The 22,774-nt window shown below is 41.8% G+C and overlaps 1 protein-coding gene across 2 annotated transcripts in view; it reads left to right on the top strand.

Annotated features, from left to right (window-relative positions):
- The window catches only part of BCAP31 (B cell receptor associated protein 31), a 65,772-nt gene that overhangs the window by 6,941 nt on the left and 36,057 nt on the right, over window positions 1-22,774 (top strand). For both annotated transcript variants that reach the window (XM_060763159.2, XM_060763158.2), the window contains exons 3-5: window positions 2,783-2,883; window positions 11,269-11,416; window positions 19,936-20,071. In XM_060763159.2, coding sequence (XP_060619142.2) covers window positions 2,783-2,883; window positions 11,269-11,416; window positions 19,936-20,071 — 385 coding nt within the window. The remainder of the gene's footprint in view (window positions 1-2,782; window positions 2,884-11,268; window positions 11,417-19,935; window positions 20,072-22,774) is intronic.

The following is a 22,774-nucleotide window of genomic DNA, read 5'->3' as shown; positions in this document are numbered from 1 at the left end:
GGGAACGTTGGTGGGTCGTGTATTCAAAAAGCCTCAGAGCCCCCCCCCCCCCCCCCCAGTTGGTTGTGCTCCAGATATTTTTGAGTAGAACCCCCATCATACGTAGTTGTCATGGCTAAAAATGGGGAGATGGGAGTGTGAGGTTGCTGTAGACTTATGACATCGCTTAGCTTGGATTTCCAGGATCCAACATTGGGATGATTGAGAGTCAGCAGCTTAAGAGGATTAATTGCAGTATTACTGATAAGAAAATATATTTCAATGTTTTAGTTGCTGCTGGGAGTAAATGAGAGGGTGGAATGATTGGCATGTTTATTTGTGGGTGATAGGGAACTAGGTGAAGAGTTTCTTAGGCTTCCTTTTTAGCATGAAGAGATGATTTTTTTTTGTTAGCAAACTTCTAGTACATGACAAAGATTGCAGCAGGACTCTCATTACTACTATCTGTGCAAGACCTAGTCTGTGGATACTGAATATCATTTCCAGGGCATTATAAGAGGACTGATACTTTTCTAGAAAAAGCTAGATTTACACCAGCCTCTTCAAACTTTGTAATTTAGTGAATAAGATCTGTTGCTCTTGACTGACAAAGATTCATTCTTGACTTAATTGCAGAATAGAAGACTACTGTGAACTACAATATTTTGTTCTGTAGTGTCACAGCTTTGAATGAGTCCATTTGTTCTTAGCTACCTAATTGCAGGTGCCCCCAGTGGCTCAGGAGGTTAAAGCGCTGAGCTGCTGAGCTTGTTGACCAAAAGGTCACAGGTTCAATTCCGGGGAGCGGCGTGAGCTTCCGCTATCAGCACTAGCTTCTGCCAACCTAGCAGTTCGAAAACATGCAAATATGAGTAGATCAATAGGTACCGCTCCGGTGGGAAGGTAGCGCCGCTCCATGCAGTCATGCTGGCCACATGACCTTGGAGGTGTCTATGGACAACGCTGGCTCTTCGGCTTAGAAATGGAGATGAGCACCACACCCCAGAGTTAGACATGACTGGACTTAATATTAGGGGACAACCTTTACCTTTTTACCTAATTGCAGAGATTAAGTGGAATCTAAAATGTTTAAGGTGGGCCAAGAGTCACAAAGGCATATGATGTGTTATGAACATTTTGATTTTTTTTTTTGAAATGATATTACATGTCATTTAATTCTATTTCACACACATATATGTATGTGTATGTTATATACTCTATATCGGGCATGGGCAAACTTGGGCCCTCCAGGTGTTTTGGAAATCAACTCCTACAATTCCTAACAGCTTACAAGCAGTTAGGAATTGTGGGAGTTGAAATCCAAAAGACTTGGAGGGCCCAAGTTTGCCCATGCCTTCTCTAGATGATATGGCCACCCTGAGTCCTCTTTGGGGTGAGAAGGCCTGGGTACAAGTGTGGTAGATAAATACATATGATATGGTATTGTAAATTTAAAAACAAAATGGAGTTATTAAATATTGAATTTTGTGACTTTAGGCCAACCCTATACTTACTTCCCTCTGCATCATTCTGTTACCTTCTTGCATAATTTTAGTTTCGGTTCTCGGAAAGACCAAGTAGCTATTCAGAACATGTTGTTGCTGTTTTTTAATGTATTAATATGCAAAGCAACTGGGAAAACCACCTGAATATTCATGGGTTTGCCATTAGTCAACAGGCAATTTGCCATCACATGCACAATATTCTATGATATTACTCTATATAATAATAGTATAATCATTATTAATTTTGTCTCCTGCCATCACCCTGACCACCAGTATATCCACAGTTTAATTCCTAGCTATCAGAAATCATCTTCTGCTTAGATGGCTTTTGAGACTTGGCAACCACTTACAAACATATTTTCACAGCCATGAGGAAGCTGAATTCTGTTTCCAAACTCACTGTGTGTGTGTGCACCCAATTTTTATAGCTGCTGATAACCTATCATCCAGGATCCCTTGGGAGAAAGACACATGGAGTACTTGTTTGGCAACTGCTTCCTCGCACTGTTCTCTTTCCAGGGCGTTATGTTTACCTTTAGCCCTAAAATTCCTTCCACCTTGGAAGTAGCTCCCTGATCTCACTTGATGGAGATGTGTGTGTGAATGGTCCATATCAGGGGAGACAACTTGTTCTCCACATAGTTTGGACTACAGCTTCCATCGCCACAGACCATTGGTCATTTTGGCTAGTGCTGGTGAGGCATGTAGTCCCAAGGCACCAGTTTGTCAACCATTACTGTTGGACAGTAACCGTGTAGGGAGAAAGGTGGGATCATTAAACAAGCTGGCTAGGGCTTCTAGGAGTTGGAGGCAAAACAGCTGGAGAGCTGGAGTTTGAGGATAACTGATCTAAACAGTAGTGGGCATGGTAGGCAGTGACCAATAACTTTCCTCCTCCCTAGCAAGCAAAAATTGTTTTTCTCTGTAGTCTGTCAAAATGGCAACTGGAAGTGATGTTGTTTCGCTACTTTGAGAAGAACTACTGAGAAAAATAGAGGAATTTGGAATGCTTGTTATTATGCAATGGTGGTGTTTTCTGCATAGTTTTGAAGCACAAATTGCCCTATAATATATTGTATAAAAAAGAAATTGGATGGATTCTCTGACTGGTGCAGAATTTTAGAGGCAGCAGATGTGTTTTCTAGGGCCTGCCTGTAGGCAACCCAACCTGAATCTAAAATTTCATGAATACCTGAATCTGGTACAAAGAGGAAACTGCCTCTCTGAGAGAAAAACCTTTGTCCTTGTCTCCAGTGGAACAGCTACTGTTTATCTTAAATCTCAACCTTCTTCCATAGATGGCAGAAGATCTTCAAGTCTCGTTTGGTGCAGCTTGTGGTGGCATATGGAAACACCTTCTTCATTGTGCTCATTGTCATCCTTATCCTGCTATTTCTTGGTGAGTAGAAGATGGGAGGCTTTTATTACCAGTCTCTCATGGGATGTAAACTTTTGCCTTCACTCTTTTTTTGCTGGAATCTGCTCAGAATGTAGGCATTCTGCTCCCTTGCTTCTGGCTCTTGGGGATGTCAACAAATCAGAGTTGTAACCAGGAGTGATGAGGGCCAGGGGAATGCATTTCTCCTCCTGGTCTCAGTGAGTGTCTTTCTGAATCAAGAGAACTATTTTGAATTGCCTCAACTGCAAACCTAAGGCTGACTTGTCCAGAATGTTCAATCTGGCTATGAAAGATTGTTTTTCAGATTTGACCTATTTGGACCAATCTCTGTGTTTGGCCCAAACTCCTTCTCTTTAAATTTCCACCCAACATGCTTGTGAAGATGTGGAAAGGACTTGCCCATTTTGTGTTCTTAAAATAGAAGAATAAACAAAAATAGGATGGGGGAGATATCAAGATGGGACATGAAGGGATATATCATAGGTCAGTGGTTCTCAGCCTGTGGGTCCCCAGGTGTTTTGGCCTACAACTCCAGAAATCCCAGCTGTTAGGATTGCTGGGAATTCAAAACCAAAACATCTGGGGACTCACGGGTTGAGGACCACTGACATGGATCTTTGTTGTAAAGGGTCTTCCTTGGGGCTTGTTATCTCTGCACACTGCACTGTGACCCATCATTGTGTATGCCTCAATGGGAACTAGAGACCATGTAGTTCCACCTTATATCGAGAGCTGAACCAAGAGGCCAAATATCACATTTGTACCCTGTGGTCATATGATTCCATGCCATGCGTTAGTCTCTGAGTCAGCAGACCCCAGGAAGGCAGAAATGTTGTGAAAGAGGGTGGCTGTGTTGATTCTTTCAGAGTCTAGTTTATAATTATGGTAGGTGACCTGTGACACCTCCTGTTATGTGTGCCTTCATTGCCAGAAATTAAATCTTCATCTTTGTGGGACAGGATCATCTTGGCTGTAGTACCAAACTCTGTTTGGGCTGATATCTTATAAACATTAGTGCACATATTTGCAGAGGGATAGCTGTATCACTATGTTGAAGTAAAAACTTCAGAGCCATATAACATCTTAAAGACTCACACATTTATTATTACCTAAGCTTTTATAATATGAACTGTTTTATGAACTTATTCCATCAGTTGTGTGAAGTTTTATCTAGAACAGGCCTGCACAACCAGTGGCACTCCAGGTGTTTGAGCTTCCAACTCCCAGAAGCTCTTCTCAGCTGTTCCAATGACCAGGAGTTCTGGGAGCTGAAGTCCAAAACACCCAGAGGGCCACAGGTTGTGCAGGCCTGATCTAGAACAACTTACCCTAGTGCCAAGAAGTTTATAAGAGCAGCCATTCTGTGATTGTCCAGTTTTAACTAATTATCAGTGTCACTATTTCCTGCAATAGATTTGCCTCATATCTGCTGCAGTATTTATTGTTATTTATTTACTTCATTTATACCGCACCTTTTTCCCCCTCAGGGGACTCAAGGCTGTTTACAACTCCAGTACAATTCAATACCGGTAAAATCAACAGTAAAAACAATAACATACCCCCTCCATTAAAACAGTTAATAATTAGTCAATAAACACATTACAAGAGTAAACAAATTAAAACTTATGAAGTAAATTGTTCCATTTGTCCAAGATCTTTGTTCATAATCCATATTCAAACAATGTCGTAGCCCGTAGTCACTTATTCTTCGAATGCTTGTGTGCAAAGCCATGTCTGTAACTTTTTTCTAAATAACAACAACAACAACAACAAAAACTTTATTTATATACCGCTCTATCTCCCTGAGGAGACTCAGGGCGGTTTCCAAAACATAATCAATACATACAAGAAAAACAGTATACACATAAAATTAACAAGACAATATAAGCATTAAAAACCACAACAGCACACATATATTTTAAATAATCCTGCCTGTTCAAGGCAATTTAAAAGGCCGGGCCAGGGCTAGTGCAATTTTAGAGGGCCCAGGAAATTAGGTAGAGTCTATGGCTATACATTTCCAGGACCTAACAGAAGAAAGTAACCTGGGTAATTAGTAGAAAAAGATATGGCCAATTTTAACAGTATCTGGGGCTAAGCTAAAACTAGTCGTTCTCAAAGGTTTGTTTAAACCACCAGGTCTTCAGGCTCTTTCGAAAGGAGGGGAGGGATGGGGCCTGTCTTATTTCTCCAGGAAGGGTGTTCCAGAGGCGGGGGGCCACCACCGAGAAGGCCCTCTCTCTCATCCCCACCAACCATGCTTGTGACGGTGGTGGGAGCAAAAGGAGGGCCTCCCCGGAAGATCTTAAAGTCTGTGCCGGTTCATAGAGGGAGATTCGATCGCAATGATAGGCGGGGCCCGAACTGTTTAGGGCTTTAAAACTAAAAAGGATGGGGCCTGCCTGATGTCACTGGGGAGGAAGTTCCACAGATGAGGAACCACCACTGAGAAGGCTCTGTCTCTCATCCTCATCAGTTGCGCTTGTGAAGAGGGTGGGACTGAGAGCAGAGTTTCCCCAGATGATCTTAAAGTTCTAGTAGGCTCATATGAGGAGATATGTTCGAACAGGTAAGTTGGACCGGAACCGTTTAGGGCTTTATAGGCCACATCCAGCACTTTAAATTGGGCTAAGTAGCAAATTTGCAGCCAGTGGAGCTGATGCAACAGGGGAGTATGCTGCTCCCGTTAGAAATTTGAGTGCCGACCATTGGGACTAATCGAAGCTTCTGGGCTGTCTTCAAAGGCAACCCCACGTAGAGAGTGTTGCAGGAGTCAACATATACTTAAGATTCAGAGTACACACATATGTGACAAAGTGGGCTATAAAAAGTCTACCTACAATAGCTTGTGCTATAACAACATTATTATTCTTTATGGCAGCAAAGGCTCTATTGTAGAGTCTGTGCATCTCTTTTTGATGATGTGTTGCTGCTGATCCTGTTTTATAATGCCATATTAGTTACTGGAATATATATGCTTTACTTGTCTTGGAGATAGAAGAATAACGCATGCATTACAAATAAAAGGATCTGAGTCTTTAGTTTTCATTTGAGAATGGCACTGGGAACATGATGCAGTCACAGGGACACGTGTCCCACTGAAGTTTGTATTGGGAACATGTGTTGGATTGCACCTTCCACCAGCCCTCTCCATTAACTATTTAGGCTAGACCTTATGTGAATTGTGTCTGTCAACATCTGAAGGGCCAAACATTCCCCCTTCTCTCATCTAAAGAGCTTCCCCATTCTGACTCTCAACAGCAGGGCTTCTTGGCATTGAAAGTTTTGGTTGCATCATGTGAGTAGTGAGAGCCATTTTTTTCCTTTAGTATTTGCTTTCCAGCTGGTTTCTCTAGTTCTGGCCCATCTAGCAAGAGATCCTGAACTATGGGTAGCATTTCCATAAACTTCTGTTTAGAGGGAGGTGGAGCTAGGCTGAACATAGGTTTATACTGGCCTCTGGAGGCTGTGGAGAGTCAAGGTGGGCACTTCAAAGCTCTTGAGGATTTTCTGTAGTCTCCAAGGATGGTAGTGAAATACCCATGAGAAGTGCATTTTTCTGTGCAGACTGTGACACAAACACCATGAGTGGCCATACTTTTTGACAAAAATGTAATTGAAGAATCTTGGTGTACAGAACTCCCATAACAAACAGAAATTACTGGAGAGTTTTGGGGTTATTTTCCTGACATTTGGGAGTTGCTGGGATATATAGTTCCCTCCCATCCAAAAGCATTCTGAACTCATGCAGCCATGGAATGGACTCAAACTTGGCACAGAGAACTCCCATGATCAACAGGAAATACTGGAGAGGCATTGAGAACAGCAGGAATATGTTTACTCACCTTGCAGGCCTGAACAGAGGGGAGCCTTCTTCCCCGTGCCTTTGCCTCCAAAGCTCCTCCTCCTGACTACCCACAGGTCTGTGGGAAGAGCAGGAGGAGAAGCCTGCCAGGAGTGCCATTTGGCTGGCTCTGGGGGTCGGCATCCATTTTGGAGGGGACAGGGCCGGCCTAGGCAGCTACGCGACCCCCCGAAAATGGCCAAACAACCCCCCAGGGGTCGTGACCCTCCGGTTGAGAACTGCTGTCCTATGGGGTGGTCGTTAACCTTCCTTGTGTCCGTACCTTCAATTCACCTGTTGACTGAGAGTGGTCCCATTATGTTCATAGGGCTTTCTTAGGCAAGGAATACCCAGATGTGTTTTCCCCAGTTCTTTCCTCTGTAATATAGCCTATAGGTGCCTGAGTTTCCCTTATAAACAATACACAATGTTGCAAAAAATCCTTATAGTCTTCTTTCTCTTTCTTGCACAGCAGGCATGGTCAATGAATAGCATCAAGGCATTCTTGGCTAATAGTTGTCATCAATCCTAGCCAGCATAGTCAATGATGGAGTTGCAGTGCAAAAACAGAAAAGCCACAATTGCTCACTTTTGTTTTATGGCCAGTCTTTTCAGTAAATAGACTCTGAAGATGTCTCTTATGCTAGCTTCAGAGCCTGCTGTTGTGGAAACTACAAGGAGCACCAGTGTTTGCGATAAATAGGAATTACCTCTAGGCAATCAGGTAGGAAGGCTTCATTAGCTACCAGCTTAACCATGTTTGTATGACAGGTCAGTAGCTCCATTTCCACATTCTTGTGGGCTAGTGAATTTTAATGACTTGTTTGCAAGACTGCTTATTGAACACTTTAAAGGTAGGAGTAGCCTTTATTATGCCTGGAGAGCATACATTAGGTTCCTTGCTACTGTGATGTGCCTTAGAGAAGTGGTAAGGGGAGGACATCCTTCCCCATTTGTCTTGAATGAAGGCATCTAAAGGCAAAACCTTGGCATGTCATATGGAGAGCCATTGTCTTGAAAGAGGTTCATAAGTACAGGTTGAGCATTCCTTATCCAGAAACCTGAAATACTCCAAAATGGCTCACATGGTTGGCTTAGATCAGAGGTCCTCACACTTTTTAAACAGAGGGCCAAGTCACAGTCCCTCAAACTGTTGGAGGGCCGGATTATAATTTGGAAAAAACATGAATGAATTCCTATGCACACTGCACATATCTTATTGGTAGTGCAAAAAACACTTTATAACAATACAATAATGAAAATGAAGAACAATTTTAACAAATATAAACTTATTAGTATTACTTAGTACTTTGATGACCTGGCTTTTTGAAATTGTATGATCTGTATTTTAATGTATTTTATGTATTAATGTATTACGATGCTATTATGTTTATCCTACTTGTGTATTATTTATTTATTTATTTACTACATTTGTAGACCGCCCTTCTCAGCCCTAGGGCGACTCACGGCGGTGTACAACATATAAAAACCAGGTACAATTCAACAAAGCAATTACACAACAACAATAAACAACAATACTATCAATAATACATTTATACTAAAGCATTCGCCACGTCTCATCGTTGAATTGCAATCCGAATCTCATTATCCATGTTCCATTCTAATCGTCATTGCCAATTCGTCATTGTATGAATTTCCTGTTGTTAGCCGGCCTGAGTCCCTCTTCGGAGGAGGAGAAGACCGGGTTATAAAAGCTCTAAATAAATAAAATAAACTGGAAGTGTGGACCTGCTTTTGGCTGATGAGATAGGATTGTTGTTGTTGTTGTTGTTGTTGTGTTCTTTCAAGTCATTTCAGACTTGAGCGAGGGCCGAGTAAATAACCTTGGAGGGCCGTATCCAGCCCTCGGGCCTTAGTTTGAGGACCCCTGGCTTAGATAGTAACATTTTTGCTTTCTAATGGTTCAGTGGACACAAAGTTTTGTTTCATGTACAACATTATTTCAAATAATGTATATAAAATTAACTTCAAGCTGTGTGAAGATGTAAATGAATGTTGAACTTAGATTTGGGTTCCATCTCCAAGGTATCTCATTATGCGTGCATATGCAAATACAAGTGTTCTAAACTCTAAAATCCAATAAACTTCAGATCCCAAGCATATTGATAAGGGATATTCAATTAGTATTGTTTAACTTAGCTTATAACCTGCATGGCATTTGATCATAATGTGTACATACCATATTTAAATGATTTCAACAGTGGAATGGTTTAATCAATTTAAAGCATATTTCTCTATTCTTGAGTTCTTTGCCAACAACACCCAGTAAAAAATATTCAATGGAAGACTGATGACTGGAATAGCTAGATCTTGGAAATGTTGCTTTTTGGGATTAGACTGACAGAGTTATAGTCCAAAAAAGTAACACTTCCTTGCTTTTTCCGTGGTGGTTGCTGATTTGTCATGGATAATGAATGTAGGATCCTTTATTAGTAGCCAAGGATGTTGCTGGAAGTGAAGTTTCCCTATACATATGATTAGGAGTATCGGCCACACCTAATCGGGGCCTCAGTTAATTTTACTTGTTGCTGCAATAACTTGGCCTAAATCCAGTTGGTAGTCCAAGCAAGGTAGGCATATTGAGTCAATAGTGTTTCCATCCATAATGATTTACCAAATTTGTATTGACTCAATGGTTCTTCTCTAATTATTGGATTGAGGGGTGGAATAGGAACTGTGCAACCTTTCTGTGATAAGGTTAAGCGGAGAGTCTTGGCGCTTCCAGGTAGGCCTGTGATTGTTGTTGTGTGCTTCAAGACATTTCTAACCTATAGCAACCTGGGGCTTTCTTTGCAGAATTTGTTTACAGGGGAATGCCATAGTGAGTCTTGGTCAAGGTCAGCCAGTGAGTTCCCATAGCCAAGTGGGGATTTGATCCCTAGCTTCCTAATCCAGTGCTCAAACCACTGTGTCACGTTGGCTCCTTAATGATGTTCACTGGTTTAAATACTGTTATACTTTATTGGTAGCTAAACTTTAAAGTGGTTGCACTTTATAGAAGACTATGTCAGATTTTTATGAGTGGTATAACAGCTGTGCAACAGGGAATGCGAGGCATCGCTACCTGTTGTGTAATGATGCATTCTAAGCCTGGCTTAATATAACCCATTATAGGTGTACTAGTAGAAATTTGAGGGAGCTGGGGGTGGTGACGGCCGACAGGGAGCTCTGGCGTGGGCTGGTCCATGAGGTCACGAAGAGTCGGAGACGACTGAACGAATGAACAACAACAAGTAGAAATTTATGTTACACCATTTTGTATTCCTAGCCAATGGAGAATAAGACTGGGAGATGTCACCCAGCAGCATAATAATAGTAATAATAATAACAATCATAATAATAACAACTTTATTTTTCTATCCCACCATTATCTCTTAAGTGACTTGGGCCAGCTTTCACATGACACAAAGTGCCTAAAAACAGAACGTAAAATAAATACAGTATAAAATACAATGAATAAAACACATATACATATAAAAACCAAACAAAACTCAGTAAAACTGTGCTCCTCACAAAAGCTGCATGTTTCCCATTCCTGATTAGACCTTTCCTTTCATATACCGTATATTCTGGCATATAAGACTACTTTTAAACCCAAGAAAATCTTCTCAAAAGTCAGGGGTCGTCTTATACGCGGGAGTTGTCTTATACGTGGGACTAGTCTTATAAGCTGGAGTAGCCTTATGCATGGGAGTCATCTTATATGCCGAAGTAGTCTTATACGCCGGGAGTCATCTTATAGAGCAGATGCTGAAACATCCAATCCAGATTGGAGAATCTGTGGTTGCTGCATATGGTGGGAGGAGCTCAAAAATGGCAGTGGCCACGTCCCTGCCTTATGTAGTGACTGTATGAAAGCATTAAGGGTGACGCTGTACAAGTATGGTAGAAGAAAATCCATTGATCAGGATTTGTGGAGTTAATGCGGTCCCGATGGTGAGGTGAAGGGGTGCCTCACCGGGAAGGTGTAAGTGAAGGGCGGAGCAAGCTGCAGGCATCCGGGGCGCTCGAGATAGAGTGACTCTGGGCCCAGAAAAACACACCTCTTTTACCTGTCTGGCCTGCCTTATATCCTATTACCGTACCTCCTCCTCTGCCTCTCAGATCTCGCTCCTGAAGACTGCAGTGAAGTGGTGCAGGTGCGCAGGTGCGAGATCTGAGAGGCAGAGAAGGAGGCACAGGAATAGGAAAATTACCATATTGAAATCAAATCTGATGCTTTAAAAATTTTTATTTGGTGTGCGTTGGAAGAGGTGTAGTCTTATACGGCGAGTATATCCCAAACTCTATATTTTAACTGAAAAAGTTGGGAGTCGTCTCATACGCCCAGTCGTCTTATATACCGGAATATACAGTATTAGAAATTTATATATTAGAGAGAATTAAAAAACTATTTTCCAGAACAGTGCTTGACCTGGGGCTAAATCTTGGCAAAGAGGTGCAGCTTGTTTTCAAGTGAGGCTTTGCAAACAACTCTCATATCCATAGAGGTCTCTGACATTGTTTTCACTCTCTTACAGATGCCATTCGTGAGATCAGGAAATATGATGACGTGACGGAGAAAGTAAACCTTCAGAACAACCCTGGTGCTGTTGAGCACTTTCACATGAAGCTCTTCAGAGCCCAACGAAATCTCTACATTGCCGGCTTTTCCTTATTGATGGCCTTGTAAGTATCTGTTGGAGAAGGGACATCCTGTTGATGTTTGATGCCCAGCAGGGTAGGAGCTAGGGACTAATGAGTTGCTATAAAGGTACCCTGAAGCCACCAGTTCTAAGAAAAGTAGCAACACCAGATACAACCAATTTGCATTATCATGAAAGAAAAAGCAAAACTTTTTGTCAGGAAGACCAAAAATTAACCTTCTCACACCTATGGTGTCTTTCATATGTGTTAGGGGAGGCTCCCAGCATGTCTGGTATGTAGAAATGTACTTCACATGAGTGTCACAAGCACAAACAATAAACCAGTAAATTGTTTATATTCTTAAATCAAGTGGTAAACATACCAGGTAAGTCCATTTCAGTTCTTAATTGTGACAACAAAATGCAAAAAAGTCAAAATTTTTGTATGAAGTTTCCCAGGGAGCATCCTTGACCTTCCGTTGTAAGAGACCCCTATACCCTGCTTGGTAGAGAACAGTATCTCTGTTAATGTAAGATTAGTGTAATGTGAATGTTTAAATGTAATTTTGTGTAATGCCTGTTAATGTAACCTGATTGCATTAGCAGAGAGTGTATTGACTCTGAAAGGGTTAATCAGTCAAGCCTCTAATGAGCTGTGAAGTTGTGACCCTGAGTGTGCCTGGAACGCATAGGGAGGATCCAGAGATAAGAGTTCGTTCGTCCTTCTTACTTCAGTGCTTTTGTCTTGTTTCTTCTTTTTGGTTTGGTGTCAACGTGAGTGTGTGCTGTATTTTTGCTTTACTCAGGAAAGCTATACGTTTGCTTTTACTGAAGTCTCAAAGTGTTCGTTCTTCTAAGTTTCAAAGCTTCTGTTGCACTCTGACAATCTTGACCTTAAAACTTCCATAATTCCTTTCCACTGCCCTGTTGGGTTTGAATTCTGGAGATAAAGTCAAAAACATCTGGAGGGGCAAAGCTTCCACAGCTCCAATCTAGGCAGATGTGGTCATCTCCATTTGTCCAATTCTCTTGATTCTGTTTTGGGGTGAGGAACTTCAGCAGGTTTGAGCCATTTCCCACAGGGATCCACTGTGGTCTGCACCCATCAAAACATTTTTTGTCTCACTCCCAAGCTCTTTATCTCTTAAAATACAAACAAACAGATAATGATTTATTCCGATGGAGCGAGGCCACATATCTGGCTTTTGAGGTCTCCAGGGGTTTGATTCTCTTCAGTTTGATCCAAAAATACATTTGTGGGTGGGTTGGTGAATTGCATGAAATGAACATTTGGTCCAGAGATCCTGAATTATGTGATAGCTGCAGAGACAGATCATATTGTAAATTGTGCAGCTGGATCTTCAGCAATGTTTTATGTACAGTGTGAGCCTAGGTTTTCTCAGTCCTTTTGAAAAGAAAAATAAGTTGTGTGCACTTTTAAATACTATTTATGTGTATTGTGAAGTTGTCTCAGTTGGGAAAGCTCCCTAAGAGGGTGGGTTGTTAATAACAAAACTAATAATAGAAAAAGGCAAACTGCATACTGTGAACTATAAACAGTGAAGGCTGAACATGTTTGCCATCTGTATTTTGTTAGTGCTCAGGGAGTGACAAATTGCTGTGCAGAGCCTTGAAATACTTCCTCCAAATTCTGAGAATCTTACTCATCAGCTTCTCCTGCTATTAGGGTCTTCCTGGGGATAAATGTCCATATGTTTCCAAGGACCTGCTATTTCTCTGGGATCTTTAGGTGAAGCTGAGATTCTTTATGTATCAGAAACCTATGCCCATTATCATGTTCTGGATCCAAGGAAGGAATGTATGTTTGTTTGTTTATTTATTTACTGTATTTGTATACCATCTTTTTCATCCTTTCGGCGACTTAAGGCGGATTATGTTATGTTGACATGTTGTATATCAAGGGTGTCAAACTAATTATCACTGAAGGCCACATCAGCCTTCAATGGGTCATTTGTAATTGTAAGATTGCATAAATGTAACTCTGTTGCCCTAGCATTGAAAGCCTCATGGGACACATAAAATGACATGGGTTTTGTATTTGAGACGTCTGTGCTATACCATGTGTTTACTACACATGGTGGAAACATGAGGTGTCACAGGCTTTGTTGTGATGTTGCATGAATTGAACATAGGTCATTGGTGGCTGTCTCTTATCATTTCTTACTTTTAGCAGTTTGACTATGGTGATATTGGTTCCCGCAAGGCTCCCGGTCATCATAACTGATTTGCCACTGAAAATGTGTGACACAGCAATGTATAACATAGCACATCTATATAAATAAAAATGTAATGTTCGTTTGTGGGATTAACCTAACTCAAAAACCACTGGAAAAATTGACACCAAATTTGGACAGCATACACCTAACAACCCAATGTATGTCCTTCACTCAAAAAATTAGATTTTGTCATTTGGGAGTTGTAGTTGCTGGGATTTATAGTTCACCTATAATCAAAGAGCATTCTGAACTCCACCAATGATGGAATTGAACCAAACATGGCATACAGGACTCCCATGACCAACAGAAAACACTAGAAGAGTTTGGTGGACATTGACCTTGAGTTTTGGAGTTGTAGTTCACCTACATCCAGAGAGCACTGTGGACTCAAACAGTGATGGATCTGGACCAAACTTGGCACAAACATTCCATATGCCCAAATATGAACACAGATGGTGTTTGCGGGAAATAGACCTTGATATTTGGGAGTTGTAGTTCCTGGGATTTATAGTTCACCTATAATCAAAGAGCATTCTGAACCCCACCAACAACAGAATTGGGGCAAACTTCCCACACAGAACCCCCATGACCAACAGAAAATACTTAAGGCCACCCAGCCCAACTCCCTTCACCAGGGCAAGAAAACGTAAACAAAGCCCTCCTGACAAAGAGCCATCAAGCCATAGAGCCATTTGTCAGTTGAATGCAATATTCCTGCTTCTTGGCAGGGGGTTGGACTGGATGGCCCATGAGGTCTCTTCCAACTCTTTGATTCTATATAGATAGATATATGATTCACACACACAGATGTAGTATAGATTTGAAAGGGACCCTAAAGAAGGACAATTATATGTTGCCTGTCCCAGAGTAGGCAAACCAGACAATCTCCACATCAATACTGACAAAGAAACAATAAGAAATACTGTTTACCCACAAGCAGAAAGAAATTACATATATTAGAACCAACACTTTATTTTCCAGATCACCAGACTAGGCCACAGCAACGCATGGCAGGGGACAGCTAGTTTCTAGTAAAACAGCTGAGAGGGAAAAGGAAGGGGGCTGAGAATGTTAGGAATTGTGGGAATTGCAGTCCAAAATTCCTAGTGGGCTGGAGTTTGCCCATGCCTGATCTAGAGGTCAGAGTTTAGGAACCACTGCTTTAAGGGAGGCATTCACTCCTTGGTCACCTTTGATAAAGAGTGTATCTGCACTCCTGGAATTGTGATTCTGCTTTTCAGGGAGGCAGAGGAGCAGCTTGTTCTGATTTATTAAATGTCAAAGCAACACACTGAAAGGAATAATGTCTTCTCTTTTGGGTGTCACCAGTTTTTGACATCAAAAGTCAACAGAAGCCCAGCTTTTAAAGGTTTAGGCCTAAATCTCTGTTTGCCTTACTACAGTGGTTCTCAACCTGGGGGTCGTGAGGGGGTGTCAGAAGGGTCACCAAAGACCATCAGAAAACACAGTATTTTCTGTTGGTCATGGGGGTTCTGTGTGGAAGGTTTGGCCCAATTCTATTGTTGGTGGGGTTCAGAATGCTCTTTGATTGTAGGTGAACTATAAATCCCAGCAACCACAACTCCCAAATGTCAAGGTCTATTTCCCCCAATCTCCACCAGTGTTCACATCTGGGCATATTGAGTATCTGTCCCAAGTTTGGTCCAGATTTATCGTTGTTTGAGTCCACCGTGCTCTCTGGATGTAGGTGAACTACAACTCCAAAACTCAAGGTCAATGCCCACCAAACCAGTATTTTCTGTTGGTCATGGGAGTTCTGTGTGCCACGTTGGGTTCAATTCCATCGTTGGCAGAGTTCAGAATGCTCTTTGATTGTAGGTGAACCCTAATATATCCCAGCAACTACAACTCCTAAGTGATAAAATCAATTTCCCTCAACCCCACCAGTATTCAAATTTGGGTGTATTGGGTTCCAAGTTTGGTCCAGTGCATGAAAATACATCCTGCATATCAGATATTTACATTAGAATTCGTAACAGTAGCAAAATTACAGTTATAAAGTAGCAACGAAAATGTTATGGTTGGGGGTCACCACAACATGAGGAACTGTATTAAGGGGTCGTGGCATTAGGAAGGTTGAGAAACACTGCCTTACTAGTAAGATGTGAGGCAAGTTTGGGTTTTTAACTGAAGGGATCCCTAGGAATGCTAGTAACACAACAGTCTGGAACATTTGGTTGTCCCTATTTTTGAAAATATAAAAGCAAACTTAGAATGAGGTTCCTGCAGGAATAAGCTGACTAACCACAAGGTGGCAGACCAGTAGTATTTTTCTTGCCTCTTACTGAAAGGCAACTTGTCCTACTAATCTATGGGGGTTAAGGCAACCTCAGAGCTCATAAAGAGCTAGAACAGAGGCTACAAAAAATGCACTCATAATAATAATAATAATAATAATAATAATAATTTATTTATTTATACCCCGCCACCATCTCTCCAAGGGACTCGGAGCGGCTTACATGAGGCCAAGCCCGAAACACATCAATAAAACAGAAAAGCGATAAACAAAAAAAATGCAATTAATATAAATCACATATAAACAATAACACACAAGGATTTAAAAACCTATGACCCCTTTTAATACATTTCAAAACAAATTCACCCCACTTCTGGGGTGACAATTGCACGTCATTTTTATTGCTCCCATGAGCTTTTTTAGGCCATGGAAAGGCATATTTTTAATCATTTTGTGTTTTCCAAGCAGGCTTCTCCTGGGTCTAAAATAGCCTGTGGGACGAAAACCCTGGTAAAATATGCCCCAATTGCACAAGGAATGAGGGAACAGGCTTGTTTTCTGCTACTCTGGAGACTAGGACTCGGAGCAATGGGTTCAAATTCCAGGAAAGGAGATTCCACCTGAACATTTGGAAGAAAACCCTGACCATAAGATCTGTCAAACAGTGGAACTCTGCTTTGGACTCTGTTTGGATTTCACAGCAAAAAAACAAATGAGATTCCTAAGTGTAAAAGTCCTTTTTCGCACTGTAAAGGCGCTCTTATGTTTGCCATCCATTTTGGCAACTCTCGCCACTGGTGGCAACTTTCCTCAGCACAAGTGAGCGAGACAATTGTGTCCTTCCCTCCTGGCACTGGGAGCAGACTGAGGGTTTCACTGTCCACTCTGGTGGCTGCCTCTCTAGCTCTTGCGTTAAATTGCCAGCTGCTCCTGGCTGGCGGGAGCAGAGGCAGCAGACAAATCGAGCAAACAATACCCATGGGTTGTAAATCAGCAGTCTGAACACAGTGATGCATACAAAAGGCATCCTCTAGATACTGCAGCTGGGACAAGGACAGGGAATCGAGCCACAATGTCCATCTCTGAATACCTATCTACCGAGGACAGGATGTTCTAGCTCTTGGACCTGAGACTGCCACGTCTGTGTTCAGTATCTCTTAAATACTGCAAAGATGGATGTTGGATCTTCCCAATATGACACTACCATCAGATAGGTATTCTCAACTGAAGCCATGTGTAATGTCTCCTCCAAGGTAGTGTCGCCTTTCCAGAGCTTGGGAAAATGACTTTTTGGCACTACCAAAAATGGTCCTGCCTAACAATAATAATAATAATAATACATTTTATTTATATTCCGCTCTATCTCCCAGAGGGGACTTGGAGCGGATTACAGTATACACATATATAAGCAAACATTCAATGCCTTTTATACAGTGAACAATGATATACAATATAGAAACAATGGCAAAGGTTTCCATTTCCATCTCTGACATCTGGAGGTGATGCTCAACTCTGGCCATGGAGAGGTGCTCTTGTTCCATTTTTCCATGCCAAGGAGCCTGTTGTCTGGAGACCCTCCTGGTCGTGTTGCCAGCTTGGCTGCATTGGCTCTTTTTACCTTCCCGCTAAGGTGGTACCTATTGATCTATTCATATTACATGTTTTCGAACTTTATTTATTTATCGTGTCATCAGCAACCATACCATTGTATTACATTTCTAACAGAACAAAACAAACAAGCAGATAAAAAAACACAAATTTTGCAAACTTGGTAGTTGATTAAATGTCCTTTGACCAGTATCTGGCCACTTGGAATGCCTCTGGTGTTGCCGCAAGAAGGTCCTCCATTGTGTATGTAGCAGGGCTCAGGTTGCATTGCAGCAGGTGGCCTGTGGTTTGCTTTTCTCCACACTCGCATGTTGTGGATTCAACTTTGTAGCCCCATTTCTTAAGATTGGCTCTGCATCTCGTGGTGCCAGAGCGCAGTCTTGTTGTTTCTTTGTAAGTGTTGATGTGTAGATTGTCTGGTTTGCCTACTCTGGAATATGCAACATATAATTGTCCTTCTTTAGGGGTCCCTTTCAAATCTATGATACTATATCTGTGTGTGTGAATCATATCTATATCTATGGCTGGATGGCTCTTTGTCAGGAGGGCTCTGTTTACATTTTCTTACCCTGGTGAAGAAAGTTGGGCTGGATGGCCTTAAGTATTTTCTGTTGGTTATGGGGGTTCTGTGTGGGAAAGTTTCCCCAATTCTGTCGTTTGTGGGATTCAGAATGCTCTTTGATTGTAGGTGAATTATAAATCCCTCTTTCACATTATACAATTACATTTTGATCAGACGATAATTGTGAAGTCTCCTCTTTGATGTTCCGTTTGGGCAAGGGTTGTGTGCAGGAGATCTAGCTGATACACTTTGGGAACCAGTAAAACTAAGCTGATGGTCTTACTCACTTGAGCTAGCAACTTTCTCTTAAGTGTGTCAGAGGAAGCTGCACCAAGCTGTGTTGACACCCCGTGCAGTTGCTCTCTTCCTTTTGACCTGCATGCTGGTTTATCGCGACCAAGCAGGTTGTCAGTGATGGTGGGCACCCCAGCAGTGTGGCTGATGGCAGGCCAAAGTGGAGTCTATGGGTGAAGCTCTTGCTTATTTCCTGCTGCCACTTTGGCACAGCATGTCTCTTCTGGGAGCTTCTAGATGTGGCAGCTTTTCCTTTGGGGGAAAATGAGCAGGCAGGCGGATGGAGAGTTGCATAAGCCTTGCTGTACAGCAGGAAGGTGCATGTCTGGGGGAAGAGTGCTGCTTTTTCTCTCTTCCTCTGTGGTGTTTGGCCCCTTGCCTCTGGAAAGGGTAGATGTCCTTTTCGAAATGGAGGAGAAGGATGGGGGCTGCCAATGCCAGCTCAATGCAGCGTGTGCAGGTTGGGGGCTTTTCTTTACATGGCTGTGTTGATCTGTTTTTATGCTCTATAGTGGTACCAAGTTGACGTAAATATTCTTAAAGCACCAGATCCCACCTGACCTTGAAAGCTTGCCACTGAATATAATATTGGGTACTTTCAGTTATATTTCAGGGGAACGAACTGGCAAAACCATTTCTGCATATTCCTTGCCTAAGAAACTCCTATGAAAATCATGGGCTTGCCATATGTTGACAAGTGACTTGACAAAACCCACTTCTGAATACTTTTTGCTTAAGAAATTTTATGAAGTCCCCATAAATTGCAGACAACGAGAAGGCACATAAACTCAAGGTCGTGCCAAGGCAAAAGGCTACGGGTTTAAAACCTCAAAGGGTTAGTCCATGCTAAAAAGCAGGGGGAATGAGAATAGTTCAGTAGTTGCACTGAATAGTTCAACTACTGAATGAGAATGGTTCAGCCAGCTCCACTGATTGCCGATCCAGTTCCGAGCACAATTCAAAGTGCTGGTTTTGACCTACAAAACCCTATACGGTTCTGGCCCAGCGTATCTGTCCGAACGCATCTCCCTCTACGTCCCACCTCAGAGTTTGAGATCCTCTGGGGAGGCCCTGCTCTCAGCCCCACCTCTGTCACAAATGAGATTGGCAGGGACGAGGAGCAGGGCCTTCTCAGTGGTGGCCCCTCACCTATGGAATTCACTCCCCGGGGAAATTAGATCAGCGACATCCCTCCTTTCCTTTAGAAAGAAATTAAAAACATGGATGTGGGACCAGGCGTTTGGGCAATCTGGCAGATAAATAAAGGACAATGACGACTGATAGGAATAGACAATGTGGAACGAAGTATGGACTCTGAGTTGGCGAACGCTGTGCTTGAGATTGGCTATTGACTGTGATATATATTGTTGTTTTAATTATTTAACCATTTAACTGCTGTTTTTATACGTTTATTGTATTATTGTGTAGGCATCGAATTGTGCCATTTTGTAAGCCGCCCTGAGTCCCCCCTCGGGGGTTAAGAAGGGTGGGGTAGAATTATACGAAATAAATAAATAAAATAAATGATGATGGGGAGTCCTCAGAGAAGTAGCTCTGATGGCTTCTAGTGTTCTCAGTGTCATAACATTTGTGTCTCTTCACAGCTTGCTGAGACGCCTGGTCACCCTGATCTCCCAACACGCCACCATCTTGGCCTCTAACGAAGCCTTCAAGAAGCAAGCCGAAGGAGCCAGTGATGCAGCCAAGAAGTACATGGAGGAGAATGACAAACTGAAGAAGGTAATGTTGCTGAGGAATGGAGGGCTTCTGTCAGAGAGGAGTGTAGTCTTCCCGCCTCTTCTCTTGCGAGGTCAATTGTGGTTTTGGGGCATCACATGTTTCTACTATCAAGGCAATCTTCTACAATCCATATCCTCTAGATCAGGGGTCTTCAAACTTTTTAAACAGAGGGCCAGGTCACAGTCCCTCAAACTGTTGGAGGGCCGGATTATAATTTGAAAAAAACCATGAATGAATTCCTATGCACACTGCACATATCTTATTTGTAGTGCTAAAACACTTAAAAACAGTACAATAATTAAAACAAAGAACAATTTTAACAAATATAAACTTACTAGTATTTCAATGGGAAGTGTAGGCCTGCTTTTGGCTGATGAGATAGGATTGTTGTTGTGTGCTTTCAAGTCATTTCAGACTTAGGTTCACTCTGAGCGAGGGCCAGGTAAATGACATTGGAGGGCTGTATCTGGCCCTCGGGCCTTAGTTTGAGGACTCCTGCTCTAGATGGAGAGCCCATCAGTTCCAGCTAACATGACTAGTGGAAAGGCATCATGCTATTTGAAGTCCAAATCATCTGGAGACAACTAGGTTGAGAAAAGGTGCCGCAGAAAAGCTGCATCTTGACATCTCCTTACACTAGCTCTTTATTGGCACTTAAGTGGATAATGGTTTGCTATAAAAGAAGGTATACAGGAAACACTTCCCTCTTGTATAGATATTAAGGTGTATTCATTCACAGGAAAAATAAGGTGTATATGTAATTATAAGAAATGTGTCTTCCCTAAAGCTCCCATCTCAACTACACTCAGGTTCTTTGCAAATTAACAAGTTAAACATGAGCCAACAATGTGATGTGGCTGCAAAAAAAGCCAATGGGATTTTGGCCTGTATTAATAGGAGCATAGTGTGTAGATCTAGGGAAGTAATGCTACCCCTCTATTCTGCTCTGGTTAGACCACACCTGGAATATTGTGTCCAATTCTGGGCACCACAATTCAAGAGGGATATTGACAAGCTGGAATGTGTCCAGAGGAGGGCGACTAAAATGATCAAGGGTCTGGAGAACAAGCCCTATGAGGAGCGGCTTAAGGAGCTGGGCATGTTTAGCCTGAAGAAGAGAAGGCTGAGAGGAGATATGATAGCAATGTATAAATATGTGAGAGGAAGCCACAGGGAGGAGGGAGCAAGCTTGTTTTCTGCTTCCTTGGAGACTAGGACGCGGAACAATGGCTTCAAACTACAAGAGAGGAGATTCCATCTGAACATGAGGAAGAACTTCCTGACTGTGAGAGCCATTCAGCAGTGGAACTCTGCCCCGGAGTGTGGTGGAGGCTCCTTCTTTGGAAGCTTTTAAACGGGCTGGATGGCCATCTGTCAGGGGTGATTTGAATGCAATATTCCTGCTTCTTGGCAGGGGGTTGGACTGGATGGCCCAAGAGGTCTCTTCCAACTCTTTGATTCTATGATTCTATGAAATTAGATCTTGTGATATTTTATCCTAATCATAACCCCATGTTGTCTCATGTTTTCTGCATACTGTTTTATACATTATATTACAAACCTGAAATGGGATTGAGGATGTTTAGTTACCTTGGCTGAAGCAATTTAGCATGAGGATGCCTTGCAACTAACATTCTGTTCTAGGGATGGGCCTCCATACGTAGGACTGCAATTTCCTTAATTCCTAGCCATTGGCTATGCTGGCCAGGGATTATGATTTTAGAAATTCAAAAACATCCGGAAGGATACACCTCTTGTTGAGTACAAAGGAAGCAAACTTTAAAAGGATTATCAGATTGTTTGTTTTCTCCTAACACATTTTAGTTAGCAATTTTGTGTTCTATGCTAAAAGATCTTGCACAAATATGGCTTTGCTAGTGTAGTTGCATATCTCTTTGTCAAGTTTTCTTTGGGGAAATCTGGGTAGAGGGAGTAGTGAGTCTGTTGGGCAATGCAGGACATAAGCAGAAAGAAAGAAGTTACAATAATTATAGGGGAAAGATGGAGTAGAAAGAAAACCCTGTCAAACGGTTCCCCAGTTAACAAATTGTATCACACATTGAGAGTGCAGCCGATGGTTCACATCAAGAGGACTAGAAGTTGGTCCTTTCTGATTTTTTTGATCAAGGGTAGTTTTGTTTTCAAACAATACAAACAGATTGGGGATTGAGGAAGAAAATAGGGTTTACCAAAGAAGAATTTTTGAGTTAACAGTTGTAAAAAAAAACAAAAAACCAAGTAAATTGTTCAGTTGCACTAATCATATCAATAGTTATAAAATACCCAGAAGATTTTAAGCATACATTAAGTCAATGTTCTCAGTCTGTAGATGTGTATCTGAGAGATCTCCTCCAAATGTAGATTCTCCATCTGTGGAATAAATCAGGAGAGAGAAACTGTTATTGCCATAGTTGTGAGTCGCCTTCGGGCTTGAGATACAGTGGTATATAAGCAAAGTAAATAAATAAATAAATAAATAATAGTTGGCAGCAGATACATACCAAGATTCTTGGAAAACCAAATTTTAAATTAATGTTAATGTGTTGTTTATTGATTTGTAACTACTAGTATACTATGGTGTTAAGTGTTTTTAAATAGTGTATGCTGTTAGCATTGAATTTTTGCTCTTGTTGTTAACCGCGTTGAGTCGCCTACGGCCTGAGAAAATGCGGTATACAAATAAAGCAAATAAATAAATAAATA

Source organism: Anolis sagrei, chromosome 2 (assembly GCF_037176765.1).
Source record: "Anolis sagrei isolate rAnoSag1 chromosome 2, rAnoSag1.mat, whole genome shotgun sequence".
In the NCBI taxonomy this organism is placed as follows: domain Eukaryota; kingdom Metazoa; phylum Chordata; class Lepidosauria; order Squamata; family Dactyloidae; genus Anolis; species Anolis sagrei.
This window is presented reverse-complemented; position numbering and strand designations above follow the sequence as displayed.